At 52.2% G+C, this 16444-nt stretch overlaps 1 protein-coding gene across 3 annotated transcripts; it reads right to left on the bottom strand.

Annotated features, from left to right (window-relative positions):
- Window positions 1-2322: 2322 nt before the first annotated feature.
- Window positions 2323-12400, bottom strand: SPATA2 (spermatogenesis associated 2). 3 transcript variants are annotated; one of them, XM_039230014.1, is made up of 3 exons: window positions 12271-12400; window positions 5272-5717; window positions 2323-4332 (listed from the first exon to the last, which is right to left on the bottom strand). In XM_039230014.1, exons 2-3 carry the CDS (start codon window positions 5605-5607, stop codon window positions 3106-3108), a joined length of 1563 nt encoding a protein of 520 aa, XP_039085945.1. In that variant the 5' UTR covers window positions 5608-5717; window positions 12271-12400; the 3' UTR covers window positions 2323-3105. The 3 variants fall into 3 exon arrangements, with proteins under 3 accessions (XP_039085945.1, XP_039085947.1, XP_039085946.1); XM_039230016.1 differs by lacking the exon at window positions 12271-12400 and adding an exon at window positions 11665-11711; XM_039230015.1 differs by lacking the exon at window positions 12271-12400 and adding an exon at window positions 8571-8786.
- Between the last annotated feature and the right edge of the window lie 4044 nt (window positions 12401-16444).

The following is a 16444-nucleotide window of genomic DNA, read 5'->3' as shown; positions in this document are numbered from 1 at the left end:
TCTGAAGTCCCCACGCCGATTTGGATGCGGCAGTGAGTGTCTGGCTTCCTCCGCGCTCCCGGGCCAGGCACGCACCTCTAGGAAGCTGCTCTTCCTGGCGGTGCCATCGCCCAGGCCGTGGCTAAAACCAAACCCAGCTCTTGGGCCTCGGTCTGGCCAGAGGCCTGGATTATTTATTTGTTCACCGACGCATGAAGTGCAGAAACCTGCTATTCTCAGACAGCTGAGGCGCCTTGTAGGGGCCAACCGAGCAGTGGTCACCATCAGGCAGAGACCCTGCTGCTACCGAAAGCCAGGATGTCCCCAACCACGGCTGCTCTCCTACCGCCCATGAGGTTTTTGCCATGTATCTTGCTTTTAATCAACATCCTTCTGAAAAACACTTACATTAATTTTTAAAGTGATCTCATAACACTCTGTAGCTGGAAAAGCACTATGGCCTGATCCGGACAGAAGGACAGGAACACCTAGCTAAGACTCCGCCTACGACTCTGAGACTAACACCGGCTTCCTCTCTGGTAAAGACAAGCTAGCATTAAACGGACTTTCTCCTTACGGCATTTAAATGGGTCAAAAGAATTAAAAAAACAATTTTTTTTTCATAATGTCCTTCAATGTTATTTAATGCCCGTCAGTCACCACCAATAATCATTTCTGCTGGAGTATGCAGTCCCACCTCTAAGAAACAAGGCTGAACTTGGCACACCTCAGTTTCCCCATCCGTAAGATGGGGATCATAACTAGTTTGCAGGATGACGGAGACAATTCTGAGGAATCACGTCCAGGAAGTATCAGCATACAGGGTGCCTGGCTCACAGATGAAGCACAGATATCATTATCAGTTTTGTGGAGGAGGAAATGGCAGTCCTGTTATTAGAGAATACAGCTTGAGCAAAACCAAAAAATCCAAGCAGCCCAGACTTCAAAAGCAGCAGGGAGGGAGGGACACAAAACTCCAAACATTTTGTTTAAGCATGGAAGACACTTTATTATTTTTTAAATCGTCTCTCAACATTTCAACTCTTGGTAGAAATCAATCTCAAAACATCTGCCTTTTTAAGTTAGCGTATATTTAACCACCTCAATCACAGCAACCTCATATAGTAAGGTACACACCAAGGCAAAGGCCCGAGATCTCCCGATTCCAGCCCACGAATACAGCTATCTCCATGAGGACACGTGCGCCCGACTTTCCCAGGACGAGGCGGGCACCCCTGCTTCTGCCCACCGTAGAAGCTACCTGGCATCACAGTTGGTAACGAGTTCCTGTAGTGCTGGAGCGATCTGGGAATGGAAAACTAGAAAACTAGACCTCTCATGAGTAAAACAGGCATCGACACTTCTGAAATGTGGAAAGGAAGAACATCAAAGATGACGACCCCAGAACGGGCTGGTCTCAGTAATAAAGGGGGTTGAAATTCAGCCGTATATACACAATGAGTATCTACATGTGCTCTACTAGATATATAAAAAAGAGCCAGAGAAGATTTGGAAAACCTTAAAATCACTCCACTGAGTTGGAAGAACATCAGCAAATTCACAGTGGCCTCAGGATTCAGCCGGGGTTAAACGTGTTCAAGAGCTGAAGACCTCCTTCTACCAGAAAACCCACTGCATGTCAATTCCCATGATATTCTGTACATCACAAACACATATGGCTAAAATACGTTAGTTCACAAGGAAGCGGTTTGTATTTTCAAACGCTTGCCCCACTCCTGCTCTGCACCCCAAAAGGAAAATCCGGGGGGCATTCACACGAGGAGTTGAAGGGGCCTTCGGGTTTGGAAACGCTTAGGCTCAGCTGAGTATCTCAGGAGACGTCCGTCTGACGGGCACACGCTGACTCGGGCCCACTTTTAGTGCAAAAAAGATCACCGATGTTGCAGAGGAGTCCTGGAAACCGGCGAAGAGGGCTGAGATGGAGGGGCGGGGAAATCCCAAATGATGTTCCTTCTCAAACAGGACTCAAGAAGTTTGGGGTGCGGGGTTCACACGCGGCAAATGGCAAAGACCAGGCTGCAGGTCCGCAGGGCGAAGCTCCTGAACGGCCCCTAGGCTATCACAGTCCGCAGGTGCACAGAACCCCCGGCCCGCACTAGCCCCTAAGTGTCCGCTGGAGGTAGGTATGTAGAGATTCACTGTAGGGAAGACGGTGGCTCTCCACCAGTTCTGGGACATGGTCTGTCCCTCCTCTGCCCCCACACTCTCTGCTCTGCCCTTGGGCTGTGCTGTGTAGGATACAACACGGAAGGGGAGGAGACCCTCCCTTGGAAGACTAAAGAACCCAGGCCGTTCTGTTTGTATAAATAGCTACACAACTAATGTTTTAACCACTGTGAAACACATGGCAAGTTGAATATTTATTTAAAAATAAATCTCAAAAATATCTATTTACAGTACAGTAAGAGGGGCGTGTGCAAACAACAGAAAGGGGCAAGTCCATCCTGCCATGGAAGGTCCACACTTCAGTGCGTCGGAGCAAAGTGCACAAACACCAGGGGCTGAACTGAGCTGTGGTGGCAACAGGGCGCCATTCAGTTAATACTGGACTCAGTCCACCTTCGAAACCCAGACAGGTGGAAGTGAGGGGCGGGGCGTCCGGGAGGGGGGTCCTTGCGTCCGGGAAGGGGGCAGCCAAGGGATGAGCCCCTGGAAGAGGCCCGGTGTGGCAGGAGGGCTCATTTCACAAGCCAGCAGGCCTCTAGCTCGGCGCTCCAGGCGGGCATTTGGAGGGGACCCAGGGGGCCCTTCCCAGTCCAAGTTGGCTTCGCAGTGGGAGGGGCGGGTGTGGCAAGAGTCTGAGGGAGAGAAATCCTCTTCAGAAACAAAACAAACAACGGAACAGGGAGTGGAGAGATTAGCAAAAATGAATCTGAACGGAAGTGCCATCCTCTCCCTCGTCAGGTGACAAAGCAGCCATCAGTGTAAATACCTGGGTCATCAGGTGAACTCGCAGGGGGTGCAGCCTACCCCACGGTCCCCGGGCCCCCACATGGTCGAATGCAGGCCTCCGCTTCCGAGAACAATACATGAACACTTCTTCCCTGGGGGGGGGACCCAAAAGTCAGTGGTGTAGCCCTTGGAGCAGGGGGTGCAAGGTCGAGTCTATCTGTACACGAGATGGGACAGTTGGGTGGACTTGTAGTTCAGCTGGTTGTTGGGCATGAACTTGTGCAGCTCACTCTTTTTGCAGCAGGGGTCATAATGGTAGGCGCTGAGGCAGGCGTCACAGGAGACTTTTGAACACTGGGTGCAGGTGTTGGTGGCTCCCAGGCGGTTACAGAAGCCACAGCGGGAGGTGGCCGTGGCCGAGGGCTTGGATTTCGGGTGGAGGTGCGGCAGCCGGTCAAGGCCCTGAGTCTGGCCCGCATACTTCTCCCGCAGAGACGACCCGTGGGCCAGGCTGTCGTGGGCAGAGGCCTTGCTGGGGAAGGCGCCGGGCTTGGAGGCCGGGGGACAGGCAAGCAGGCCGTCACAGCGCTGGCAGAGGGAGGAGCTGCAGGACAGACCGCAGTTTTGGCACTTGGACAGGGCGGACTCTTTGGCGGGGGGCGAGCGCTTGTGGTAGAGGGGGTGCGCATCATTTCTGAGCAGCCACACGTCCGGCCGCAGGGCGTCCTGCCTCCGGTAGGTGGCCCGAGGCTCCGAGTCTGTGTAAAGATCCACGTCATCCTGAGCGGAGAAGTACGTGCCACGCAGCAGGCCCAACCCGTTGTTGGGGGAGGGGGACGGCAGGTCATCCGGGCTTCCGTGGGGGGAGCTGGACATGGCCAGGAGCGAGGGGGACGGGCGGATGATCTCATCCTTGAGGCCGTCGCCCACATCTGCTGCCACCGGCTCCTTCCGCAGGCTCAATGAGGCCTTCAGGGGCGGCTTCCGGCTCTCCCAGCAGCTGTCGTAGGCATCCACAGACCTCGAGGGCTTGGTCACCCGAGGCTTGTAGTAGTCCTTGGCCGCCCGCTCGCTGGCTGACTTCTGGAGCGCCACGCGGGCCATGGAGGCCGTCAGGTGCTCCCGGCCCTCGGCCCGCCGCCGCAGGGCCTCCGAGCAGCCCCGCACGTCCTCCGTGCTGTTCTTGCGCTCGTTCACCACGTCCAGCTCGGAGTAGCCCTTGTCCTTGACTTGTGAGTGGATTTCCAGCATCTGCTCACACTCCACCTTGGCCAGAAAGAGCTCAAAGGAGACCATCTTCACCTGGAGGGTCTCCACAAGCTCTCTGAGTTTGTACGCGGTCCCTAACTCAGGCGTGTAGCCCATGTGATGCAGGATGGCCCGGGTGTCCTCTTCCAGTAACGACGACTTGACATAATAAACGAAGGGGCCCGTGTAGGTCTAGGAGAAGGAAGGGGACAGGAAAAGAGAGGTGGGATTTGCTCTCGGAGACACACGCGGTCTGAGCACACCCAAGTCTGAGCGGGAGGAGCAGGAGCACGGGGGAGGAGAGGGGACAGAAAGATCTCAGCAGCTCCCCCTGTAGCAGACAGAGGCCAGCTGGGCACTCCGCGTGAGGGGAGCTGCTTGGCACTCCTGCCTTGAGCGGGAGGGCACAAAGCCCCCAGCTTCCCACACAGGGCTCGGTGGCTCTGCTCCATAGGAGGCAACAACAGGGCAGACGCGGCGAAGAAAGGGGACGGATCAGAGCAGAGGCAGAAGGCCCAAGGAGCAGGAAGAATATTCCTTTCTGGGTTTCGGCGACGCTCTGAGGAACAAAAGCCTGGCTTTGTGGAAACTCTCCTGAGCCACCACTGCCTTGGGAAGGATTCAGAATGCTTGCTCTCTCTCAGATCGATCCTCCACTCTCCCGTCTGCTCCCACTCAGTCCAAACCGGCTCTCGGGCGCCCCAGTGCCGGCGGCAGCGCCCTCACCGGCCTCCCCGCCCCACTGCCCTCGTTGCCGTACCACAGCCAGAAGAACGCTTTCCAAAGGTAAGCCTGGCCCCGGCCTGCCTTGCCTCCCAGCCTGCTGAGGGTGATTTCAAGCCCTCTGCTCCGGGCTTCAAGGCCCTGCATAATCAGGGTGCTGCCTTCCCTTCCAGCATCACGGCTTCAGATGGGAGCCGCCAGGGACAGGGACTCGGTAAAGGGAGGACACTCGTCAGACAGTCAGGGCAGGGAGCGGAAGAAGGCCCTCTGGCTGCTGTATCAAAGGCGGTGGGCAAGGCAGATGGGTCTGCAGGCGGAGGAGGGGTGTAGCCGGCACAGCCCAGCTCAGGTCGGATGGGGAGGGGCAAGAAGGGAGGCTGGCGTGGATGGCCCTTCCCCAGGCCTTACCTTGATGCTTCTGAACTCCTTCTTCCACGGGTAGAGGAAGAGGTTGACACCGACCGTCTCCAGCACGCTGAAGGCACAGTGCAGAGCCCGCAGGCTGGAGGAGCTCAGCGAGCGCAGCGAGCTCTCCACCACCTCGTAGAACTGGATCAGCCGGAATCGATAAAAGGGGTCCACCTTGTGCAGGCTGAGCAGGGTCGAGGCTGCCACCCGAAGGCACTCGTCACTGCCGGGCCGCTGCCTGCTGGGGGTGCCGTCCACTCTGCCCTCGTGGAACTGCACGTACTTCCGGAATAAATCATCCTTGTATTTTGTATCCATTGAACTGGGCTTCCCCATCCGATCCGGGGACAGGGGCGGCTACCTTATCTCCTCCATGGCTTCCCAGTTCGAGGCAGTGACATCGCTAACAGCACGGACATGTTGCCCACCTGGACTGGGGGCGTGCTCTGGAAGGAGAAGAACAAGAAGCACATCATTCCTCGAATGGGTCCGCACACCAGCTGTGGCTGCCGAGGCAAAACAAAAGACAGAACTGGCCTGAGCCACGCTGGGCACCACCAGCCCGAGGCCCCTCTCTGTGCATCCGTTCAACACATTTAACTGAACACATACCACGTGCAAAGATGTAGTGGAAACAAGACAGATAGGTCCTTGGACTTTGCGCAACTCATAAATGACGCAATGTGATTAGGAGCACCCAGCCCAGTTTTGCAGGGAGAAGGAGAAGGTTTAAAAGATCCCCCCACCACGTGGAACTGGAGTGTATTATATGCTAAGTGAAATAAGTCAGACAGACAAAGGCAAATATCATCTGATTTCACTCATATATGGAATGTAAGAAACAAAACAGAGGAACATAGGGGAAGGGAAGGAAAAAGAAGATAAAAACAGAGGGAGACCAACCATAAGAGATTCTTCAATACGGAGAATGGAGGGTTGCAGGAGGGGAGGTGGGGGCGAGGGGCTAGGTGGGGGATGGGCATGGAGGCGGGCGCTTGTTGGGAGGAGCCCTGGGTGTTGTGTGTAAGTGATGAGTCACTAACAGGGTGCTACTCCTGATCCCAATACTACACTGTGTGTTAACTAACTTGCATTTAAATAAATAAATAAACAGCTACCTCCCAAACCCCTACCGCAGGCAGGGAAGGTTAGACTGGAAGGATGCAGAGTCTGCCGGAGTCTGCCACGCCAAGAGGCGGGAGCGGAACACCAGAGGCGCTGCCAGGGAGGAAGGCCCGGAGCTAGCACTATCAGCACTTAAAATGCGCCAGCCACTCTCATGCACACTACTGCACTTTGCCTTTTTTTTTTATTTTTTTATGTTTTTTATTTATTTCTGAGAAAGAGAGACAGTGTGAGCAGGGGAGGATCAGAGAGAGGGGGAGACACATAATCCAAAACAGGCTCCAGGCTCTGAGCTGGCTGTCAACACAGAGGCCAACATGGGGCTCAAACCCACGAACCGTGAGATCGTGACCTGAGCCGAAGTCGGACGCTTGCTTAACCAACTGAGCCACCAGGCGCCCCTGCACTTCACCTTCTTAAACCACCCTAGGAGACAGGCACTGCTCTGATCCCCATTTTATGGATGTAAAAGCCAAGACATAGAAATGCTAACAAAGTGCCCAAAGTTACAGAACCATAAAGAGGCAGGGCTGAGACGAGAACCCTGGCAGCCGGGCTCCAAGGTCAACGCCCTTAACCACCGCGCCCTACTTTCCTGAGGCAGGAAGGAGCTTGGCCTACGAACAGAAAGGCCAGTATGGCTGAAGCGGCCAGGGGAAGGGAAGTGGGGACCAGGGATGCATCTGCGGCGCCAGCAGGCAGGACAATGTGCCCGAGGCTCGCAGAGCATGTGAAGAACCACGTATTTTATTCAAAGAGGCACACAAAGCCCCTGAAGAGCTCAAAGCCAGGAGGAGAGGGCCCTGATCATGTCTGCAGCGGCTGCTGCTCCCTGGACAATCCCTGACACCCTCACACATTCGGGCAGGTTTCCAGTCCCCTATACCTATAGCTTATTCCCTATACCTTAGGAACTTAAAGGTTTCTAGTTCCACTGGACAGGACAGAACATTGAGCTGGGGCACACTGAATTTATACTTTTTTTTAAAGTTTATTTATTTTGAGAGAGAAAATGAGTGCGTGTGCACGAGCCGGAGGAGGGGATGGTGGGGGGCGGGCAGGGGTGGAGAATCCCAAGCAGGCTCCCACTAGAGGCTCGAACTCATGAACCGTGAGATCATAACCTGAGCCGAAATCGAGAGTTAAGTGACTCAACCAACCGAGCCACTCAGGCGCCCTGAAGCTGTACACTCCTGCCGTCTGCCTGGGCTGGTGAGTAGAACATGCAGACAGTAACCGAGGTGGTTAGTCCACAGTGCTGAGGACAAACCTGCGTTCCTCATGCTGCCGGGGCCACGGAGGTGGCACAGCACAGATCTGAGCCATAGACAGAGCCCGACTGCCTAACTGTGAGTCCTGGGTCTGCTTCTCTAGGCTACTTGGGTAAATTACTCAGCCTCTCTGGGCCTGTTTTCTCATCTGACAACTGGGGCTGATGATAGTACCTACAGTTCAGAGTTGGTGGAAGGATTATGATCATCAGTATATAAAGGTCTTCACACAGGACGCTCAAAATACGCCCCTGAATAATATGAGCAGCTATTTATTCCTGGTATCTGACAGCGCTATACCTCTGCCAGGCATTTTCTTCTCTTTTATTTTTTTCTTGAGAGAGAGAGTGCGTGCAAGTACAAGCAGGGGAGGGGCTGAGAGAAGATGACACAGAACCCGAAGCAGGCTCCAGGCTCTGAGCTGTCAGCACAGAGCCCGACACAGGGCTCGAACTCTCAAACCGTGAGGTCATGCCCTGAGCCAAAGTCGGACACCTAACTGAATGAGCCACCTAGGCGCCCCTAAAATGCCAAGCATTTTCAAGAAGGTAAGATGAAGAGTGGGCAAATATCTCCGACCAGGTGGCGGATGTGCATTTTCACACTTGCCCGTCCTGACCACAGGCTCCATGGTGCAAGGACCCCGACTGGAGGACTCAGTAAGTTAACTCAGCACAGAACCAGAGGCGGGCAGGGCACGTGCTTCATAAATACCTGCTGTCTGAGTGAAGGAGGCTACTGCTGGCAGTGAGGAAGCAAGGGACTGAGAAGGAAGCTACCGTGAGAAGGGACAGGCCCAGCAGTCCTTCAGATGTGAGTTGAGCTCAGGAAGGGCTAAAGGCCCACAAACCTGGCAACGACCACAAGGTCAATAAAATCATCCACTCTCAATGGGCCACTCACCTGGTTTCTCCAAGGTTTTCGGGAGACTCCCAAGGATCTTAACCAGGAAGCGAGGGGTGAGATGTGCAGAACTGATGACAGAGAGGCCACCTTCTCCCCACCACCGCCCTGCCCAGGGAGCCCCGTGCTTCAGGAACAAATACTCCCAAGGAGCACAAGAGGCAAATGTAAATCCGTTAGGATAAAATCCTACTTCCTGACCAGGTCAAAGGCTTTTCATGGTCCACCCCTGCTCACCCTAGTCCTCCTCCCCTTCCAAGTTCCACCCACACAGACCTTTCTGTTGTTCCTCCTACACACAAAGCTCACTTCTGTCTCGGGACCTTTTGCATGCTCTTCCCCTGACTCTTCACACTCATCATTCAGGCCTTAGCTCCAGTGTCACCCCCTCAGAGGCCTCGCTGACAAGCCCAGCTCAGTGACTCCCACCGTCCCAGTCCCTCATTACTCCATTATCCTGGGTAGTCAGCATCCGAAAGTATCAACGTTATTCATCTACTTCACTTCCTCTCTTCGTAAACCCCCCCCCCATGACCCAGCATGCACCACACAGGCCAGGACCACATCTGCTTCATTCACCACAGTGCCTGTACCACAGCCTCGCACACAGTAGGTGTTTGATAAAACAGGAGAAATGAATGAGGTGTTCACGCTGTCACGCCTTCAGCTTCTCAGTGAGCTCTCCCAGGAAATCTGGGAGGTCAGCTCCATGACAGGACCACGCTGTAAGCAGCCAGAGCTACTGGACCCAACATTCCTGACCTGAGGCAGCTGTGTCCCTCCCCAAGCCCCCATGATTCCTGGGTTTAACAGGTATTTATGCAGCACCTCTCATGCCAGGCCCTCAGATGGGTGCAGTAGGGGGCGGATAATGAGAGCAGGGGCAGGGAGCAGTCATTGGGAATTCATAGCCCTGCCCTCAATCCTAGTTAAAAAAGCTTACTATCAACGTGTGTATTGCAACTCAGGAGAAGACATCATTGCCCCTGCTAAGCAAAACGGAATGTAATTACCACTTTGTAAGAGAAACTTCCATCCTGCCTCTGGTCCCAGGGACTATTTTTTGGTACATCTGAGAAAAATGTAAACCGAGGGACATGAATCCTCCTAAATGCCGCTGTGATTTTTCTCTAAGGAAGTCAGCTTTGAGCCTATAGAGGCTGATTTTTTTTTTCCAAGTCAGCCACTCTCAAGTGCAGTGTCTACGCTCTGTAATCACATCACAGTCCACACCCTGTTTGTTGCTGGCACACAATAAACAAGGAAAAGGGATCCAAGTAGCCCAATTGGTGTCAAGGATGGGAAACCCATCTATGATGAATCCTGAGTCAACCCAGGTAGGTGAGGACAAAGGTGAAAGAAAACGAATGCTAAGAGATAATTAAGGAAAGAGGGACGGGAGTGAATAATCACTAAGGTCCTACTCCACACTAAGCACTGGGCCTTCTGTGTAACTGCATCATCCCATTTAATCCACACACCAACTCTAGGAGGAAACCAAAGTTCAGCCATGAAACAACCTGCCCAGCAGAGCTCCCAAGGGTCTGAGCTGGAATTTGAACTTGGGTTGGCAGGCCCTGAGGCCTGGGTTTTTTCCCCCGTTTCTCTCACTCATTTATTGTTACAATCTACCATTCACCCAGGGACTAGACACTAGGGTCCTCTGCTAAGAGCTCGATGAAAATCAATGAAATCCACAGGACAGCCCCCCAGGTTAAAGAGGAAACTGAGGCTCGGCGAGTCCAAATCACTTGTCCAGGGAAGGAAGAAGTCACAGGGAAGGAAGAAGTAAGATCTGAGGTCCACACCAAGGTCTGATGCCCAAACCCTGACTCAAGCTCGGAGCTATGCTGCTTCGGGGCTGCGTCTGCTGGACAGCTCTACTTGAAAGGGCGAGGCTAAGTCAGAACATCCTATGGCACGGCGAGCAGAGTTGAATTCTAAAAATTCCTATAGTAGCAAAATGCACATCTTCCCACACAGAAGGGGGCAGGAAGAGCCGCAAATCTCTTTAAGAGGTAAGCTCAAGGGCCAAGGGAAGAGGCTGGCCAGAGACCGGCCAGTGGTAAAGCAGCTGACATCATCCCTCCTGAATACATTTTCTGAGAATACAGGCTGCATTGTAGCTGGTCATAGCTGGTGTCTTTTCTGAGCAGAGAGCCAGCAATTTATTCCCAGCACTCTGCAAGAACAACAAAAAAACACACTCTCTGCAAAAACAGTGTGGTTACAGGAGACTAGACAGAGCAATGACAGAAGCCGTTAATTTCTCCAAGCAAACCAAGGATCGGAATGCCATGACGTGCCAGTCGGGGGGAGGGAGGGCGGAAAATGGCACTGTGAACATCCTAACGGCGGCGTCAGGCGGGTGCCCAGAGCCAACAGGCCTGGTCAGCACTTCCTGCACCCACAATCTGGACTCCCTTGGAAAAGCAAGTCAAAGAAGAGAGAAAATATTACAATATAGGGTCAGGGAGGTGGTGGCTTTTTAGTGATGATGACAATTTTTTTAATGGTTATTTTTTTAACCATTTCAAAGGAAAGCTGCATCTGTTTCAAACCCCACTGAAAGGAACTGAAATGATTTGGGGCGGTGAAACATTAGCTTGGCTGTACCTCAGCTGGCCCAGTCAATCAGAAACGTCCCCCAAGCAGCACCTGAAGGAGCCCCCTCCCTGCACAGACAGAAGCCATTTTGGTCCCAGCACTGCCCCGAGTCCACAGGTTTACAGATCTCTGGTCTAGCTTCAGCCAGCTCCGGGTTCCCTTGGCCTCCAAACAGCAGCAAGAGGAGAGCAAGCCATTCAACCCCTTCCACCTCCGGACCCCATCCCTTTGCACTCATTCCAAACCCGAGGATCCTGAGACACATCCGAGGCACCCTCGCACTGCCTGTGAAAACACCAGATTCCCCACACCCCCATCAGATTCCAGAGAAATTCAGACAGACGCCTTGCAAACCTTTGAAAATAACAATAGCTACAACCTGCTGAAAACGGGCTTCCCTACTGGCAGCTGCCTCTCTTAGAGGGGCTCTGAAGGCAGCAGTCCCCTCCCCCCCCCAGGACAGAAGGGGCGGCTGCTATTCACAAACCTGGTGATTCCTAGCCTCTGAGGGCCGGATCAGTTGAGAAAAACACTCCAGTCCCAAACTCAGGCCCCTTCTGGGTTTGTGAATGAATTTACAAACTATCATTTATTGGACGCCTGCTGTATGCCAGAGACGGTGCTTCATAAGCCTTATCTCATTTCATCCCCACTATGGCCATAGCAGGCAAGTTCACTCCCATTTAATTAATTACGCAAATGGAAGATGAAATGACTTGTCCAAGGTCACACAGTGAGGAAAACCTCAGCTCTGCTGCCAGACACTGGGCTGGGGACCACTGCGCGGTAACTGCCTCACGGTGGAGTCGAGTGGCCTCCTACTTGGTCAGTCGCTGAAAAGGGGGTGTTCCTCCTGAGCTGCCCTGAGCCACCCATGGCCGGTCCCAGGAATCTGCGAGGCAGTCCCCAGAGGGGTGGGGATCCTGATGACAAGCGGGGCCCTCGGGACTCCGAAAAGGCGGGCCCGCCCGTCGCCGCCGCCGGCCGCGAGGGGACCCCGCTCCCAGGCTGGCCGAGCCCCGCCGAGTCGGGCGCCCCCTCTGCCCTGGGAAGCGCCGGAGGCCGTTTCCGCTCGCGGCCGCCCCGCACTCACCCCGGCACTGCCGCCAAGGACGCCCCGGCCGAGGGAATCCAGAAGGAGCCGCGGCCGCCGCCGGAGCAGGGCCCCGCCGGGCTCTCGCCTCCGCGGCCGGCTGCAAGGGACCGAAGCCAGTATCCCGGGACCAGCGGCGACCCGGAAACACTAAAGCAGGAAGTGACGTCTCGCGGAGGCGGGTCCAAAGGGAGGCTGGGCCGCGGCTGCGCGTCGGACCGGGGCGAGGCCGATGGCCGCGGACCACGCAGGGAGAAGCGGGAGGTACAATAAAGAGGAGGGGAGTCGCGGAATCCGGTTCTGGGGCTTGGAGGCCGCCGCCTCGGCTCGGACTAGCCCCGGAAACAAAGGGGCCGGACGTGACGCACGCCAGCCCCAGGATGGTGGCTGGCCGGGTTGTCATGGAAACCGGTGTGGAGGCTGGGAGCTGCGAGCGCGCGCTGAGTGATCCTGGGCCTCCGCCTCCCGGACTTGTCTCTTGTTCAGATGATCTGCGAGCGGCTCTCCCGACTGAGCCCGAGCAGGAGCTGACATTTGGAGTCCCCACTTTGCAGACACAAATACCGAGGCTTACAGAGAGCACGTGAGGTCCCAGGATCACGCGAGATGGGATCCGGCCTTGAGAGGACTGTTGACGTTACAGGCTATCTTTAAGAACGGGGCTCCCAGCTTTGCCTTTGCCATTTATAGGGGCGTGACCTTGGGCAAGTTACCTCACCTATCTGAGCCTCAGCTTTTTCTTTTTTTTTTTTTTTTAAATGTTTTATTTATTTCTAGGAGAGAGAGAGAGACAGCGTGAGCAGGGGAGGGTCAGAGAGAGAGGGAGTGACAGACTCTGAAACGAGCCTCAGCTTTTTCACTGCCTTTCATATTGCCTCCTTGCTTTGCGACTTTTCACCAGACACCTTGGTACCTGCATGGTCTACACAGGCTTCAATCGTAGTGGCTTGTCACTTCACTTCATGGATTTGGCTGTACTCCCACCAAACATATTGACCGTGAGCTCACCGAGGACTCAGCTTTTGTGGTTCACCACTCCACCGAATCCTTAGTGATTGCCTAACACCTGTCCAAGACTTTGTCAAACATATTTGCGACTGGACCATCATTCTCTCTCTAACTTAGTCCCAGACATTTATTGAAGACTCAGAGCCCACTCCATGCCCTGTTCTCTTCCTCCATCATGCTCTTCTACCCTTCTGGCCTCTGTGCCTCTATAGGCTGTTCCCTCAGTGTAAATGTTTTTCCCCTCATCCCTTTCCTTCCCCAGATAGAGAGATAGATAGATAGATAGATAGATAGATAGATAGATAGATTGATTCACTTAAATCTGACACCCCACAAGGCCTGGAGCTCCATATTCATCTGTGTTTCCCCTGAGCTCTGCATGCGTCTGATCCGGACCTGCCCAAGAGATGTTCCTTGATTGCAGGACTCTCTCTCAGCCTTAGTGTCCCCAGCTAAGGCCACTGGGTCTTGTCTCAGAGGAGCCAATGACAGAAAACACAGAATACATTTGGAGAATCAGAACCCGCTATTCAAACAGCAGTGATGACTTTGTTGCTATCTGAGCACCACTCAGGGTCTGTGTACTTCAACCTTTATCAGCTCATGATTAAGCTCCTCTCTTAATTATCTGCAAAGTGATGGTGAGGAAAACCGTCCCACAGAACTCTCTGTCCTTGCAACAACTCAAAACTTTCCTTTGGAAACGATTACAAGACTGCACGAGGTGGCTAAGAGGTGCCTTACAGCTCTGTGGTTCTGTGGCAGCCAAAAGGGAAACATTTTTAAGGAGGCTTTACTAGTAGGAAACCCTGGTCATGGAGATGCAGTGGCATTTTATATCAGAAGGGACCCAAAGTCTCCCCAAGGGAGCCATGTTTCTCATTTTTTAGACAGGGTTGAAGGCCTGAGATTTCTGTGCCTGGTGATGCGGAATGATAGAAGCATCCTTTTCAGATTTCATTACATAATGATTAGCAGATTATATAATAGACATGTGACAATGATTAGGCACCTCTCCTTCCTTAGAGCCAACAACACGAAAAATCTACCTACTTCTTTCTATTTTTTACTTTTTTTATCGCAAAAATAATGCATGAGTTTCGATGATACAGATGTGTTTAGAACCAAAAATGAAAAAGGAAAGCAACCCTATGACCCAGTAATTTGATTTTTTGCAATCCACCAGAGAAGCAAGAGTATGTACACAGAGAGACCTGTTGCATGCTCCTTTGTAATGCAAAAGCAAAACCCAAAAACATTCTAAAAGTCCATCCATAGAGAAATGAAGTATCCATATAATGAATACTATGTATCACTTTAAAAAGATAATGTAAACCTACCTTACTCTGCAGTACATGTTGTGGAATGAAAAAGGAATGTCAATAGGGGACAGTAATGCAAATAGAGATTATTTGTTTTTGAAATCATTCTACAAACACATATGATCTGTATTAATACCTTCCTCCTCCCAAAAGTCAGTAAGCCCCATGAGGATATAACTATATCTGTTTTGCTCACAATTATAATCAGCACTATCCGCCATGTATATACTTGCCCACACAAAATAGGAGGCTCACCAGTATTTGTATGTTTGCTTTTTTAAACAACGCTCCACATCCAACATGGGGCTCGAACTCATGACCTTAAGCTTAAGAGTCACATGCTCTACTGACTGAGCCAGCCAGGCACACCAACAGTATTTGTTTCTGATGGAAATTTTCATTGAATGCCAGGTTTGATGTTAAGATTTAAGGGGCATGACTATGAACAAGATGGACACAGCCCCTGCCTCAAGGAGTGTATAGTCTCCTTATCAGAAAGAGAATATTAATAACAGTAGATGAACTAAAAACCTAGAATTCAGGGTAGAAGGTGGTAAATGTTAGGAGAAAGGTATAGACCTTAGAGAATGGAGAAGTGACCACCAACAGGGCAAACAGGGGACAGCCTCAAGGAAGTGGCATTTGAGCTGCGCTTTGAGTGAGTTGGACCTGAGGGGATGTCCAGCTTTCCTTCCAGCTAGAGGGAAGAAAGCAATCAAAAGCAAGAACCAGAAATTAAAAATCAAACGCGGGGGTGCCTGAGTGGCTCAGTTGGTTAAGCGTCCAACTTCGGCTCAGGTCATGATCTCACCGTTCGTGAGTTTGAGCCCCGCACAGGGCTTGTTCCTGTCAGTGCAGAGCTTCCTTCAGATCCTTGGTCTCCCTCACTCTCTGCCCCTCCCTTGCTTGCACATGTGTGTGCGCGCTCTCTCTCACTCTCTCTCAAAAATACATAAAACTTAAAAAAAATCAACTGCCTATAAGCATATAAGGTCAGTGTAACTAGGCTCTAGAGTACTACAGTCTCATAATACATAGTAAGAAATTAGTAGTATTGTAATCTAACATGGTACCTGGCTCACAAGAGGCATTCAGTACATACTTTAGTGAGGACAGTAATATTGTTGAACCCGTACCATGCTCCCGCTGATTGTTGCCAATTTCCCTGCTGATTGTGATCAGATATTCAGATTTCCAAAGAGGAGCTAGAAGTCTAGATTTTTAAGTGAAACTTCATAATCATAAACACTTCCTGGTTCTGTCTGCTGACAGAGCCTACAAGAAGTGACACCCCTGTAACAATAAGCACCTAGCACCCAGATCTTGCTTTCTAAATACCATTCTCCACTCAAAAGAATAAAGGTTTCTTGGAGAAATGATGATTCTTAGGGTTCGGGCAAGGAAATTGCAATATGAGCCTGGACCATCTTACTGAGCCAGAAAGTAAGGAAATGACAACAGAAGGGTGGAACATGTCAAAAGGGCACAAAAGCCAGATTGGAGGGGTTCCTATTGGGCAAATCTGGGACCATTTGAACATCAAAATAAGTAATGATATTGATCGATAAAGGGAAGGGAAGAAACCATGATCCCATACGGATACTAAACATAAAATCATGAAATGCTATGTTTGCCAGAGGAACATGTCCAAGAGCTACATGCGGCCCTGGGTGCCAAGTCTGACCCCTGTACTAAGGATGGATGAGAAGCAACAAGTAGTTCATCTGGTTAGAGATGAATGCACAAGGCAAGCTGAGAATGGGTGAGGGGAGAGCAGCTCAGCTCTGAGGACCTCAAATGTCAGACCAAGAGTCTGAATGTGACCCTGTGGACACCTAGGAACC

Source organism: Hyaena hyaena, unplaced genomic scaffold, assembly GCF_003009895.1.
Source record: "Hyaena hyaena isolate Hyena2069 unplaced genomic scaffold, ASM300989v1 scaffold_42, whole genome shotgun sequence".
NCBI classification, from domain to species: domain Eukaryota; kingdom Metazoa; phylum Chordata; class Mammalia; order Carnivora; family Hyaenidae; genus Hyaena; species Hyaena hyaena.
Note: the sequence above shows the minus strand (reverse complement) of the source record. Positions and strands in the feature narration are given on the sequence as shown.

What these genes read in the sequence shown, in the direction of transcription:
- SPATA2 (XM_039230014.1), bottom strand. Translation starts at nt 5,607, where the DNA reads ATGGGGAAGCCCAGTTCAATGGATACAAAATACAAGGATGATTTATTC. An exon ending in AGGAGTTCAGAAGCATCAAG is followed by an intron (nt 4,333 to 5,271) that starts GTAAGGCCTGGG and finishes TCCTTCTCCTAG; the next exon opens with ACCTACACGGGCCCCTTCGT.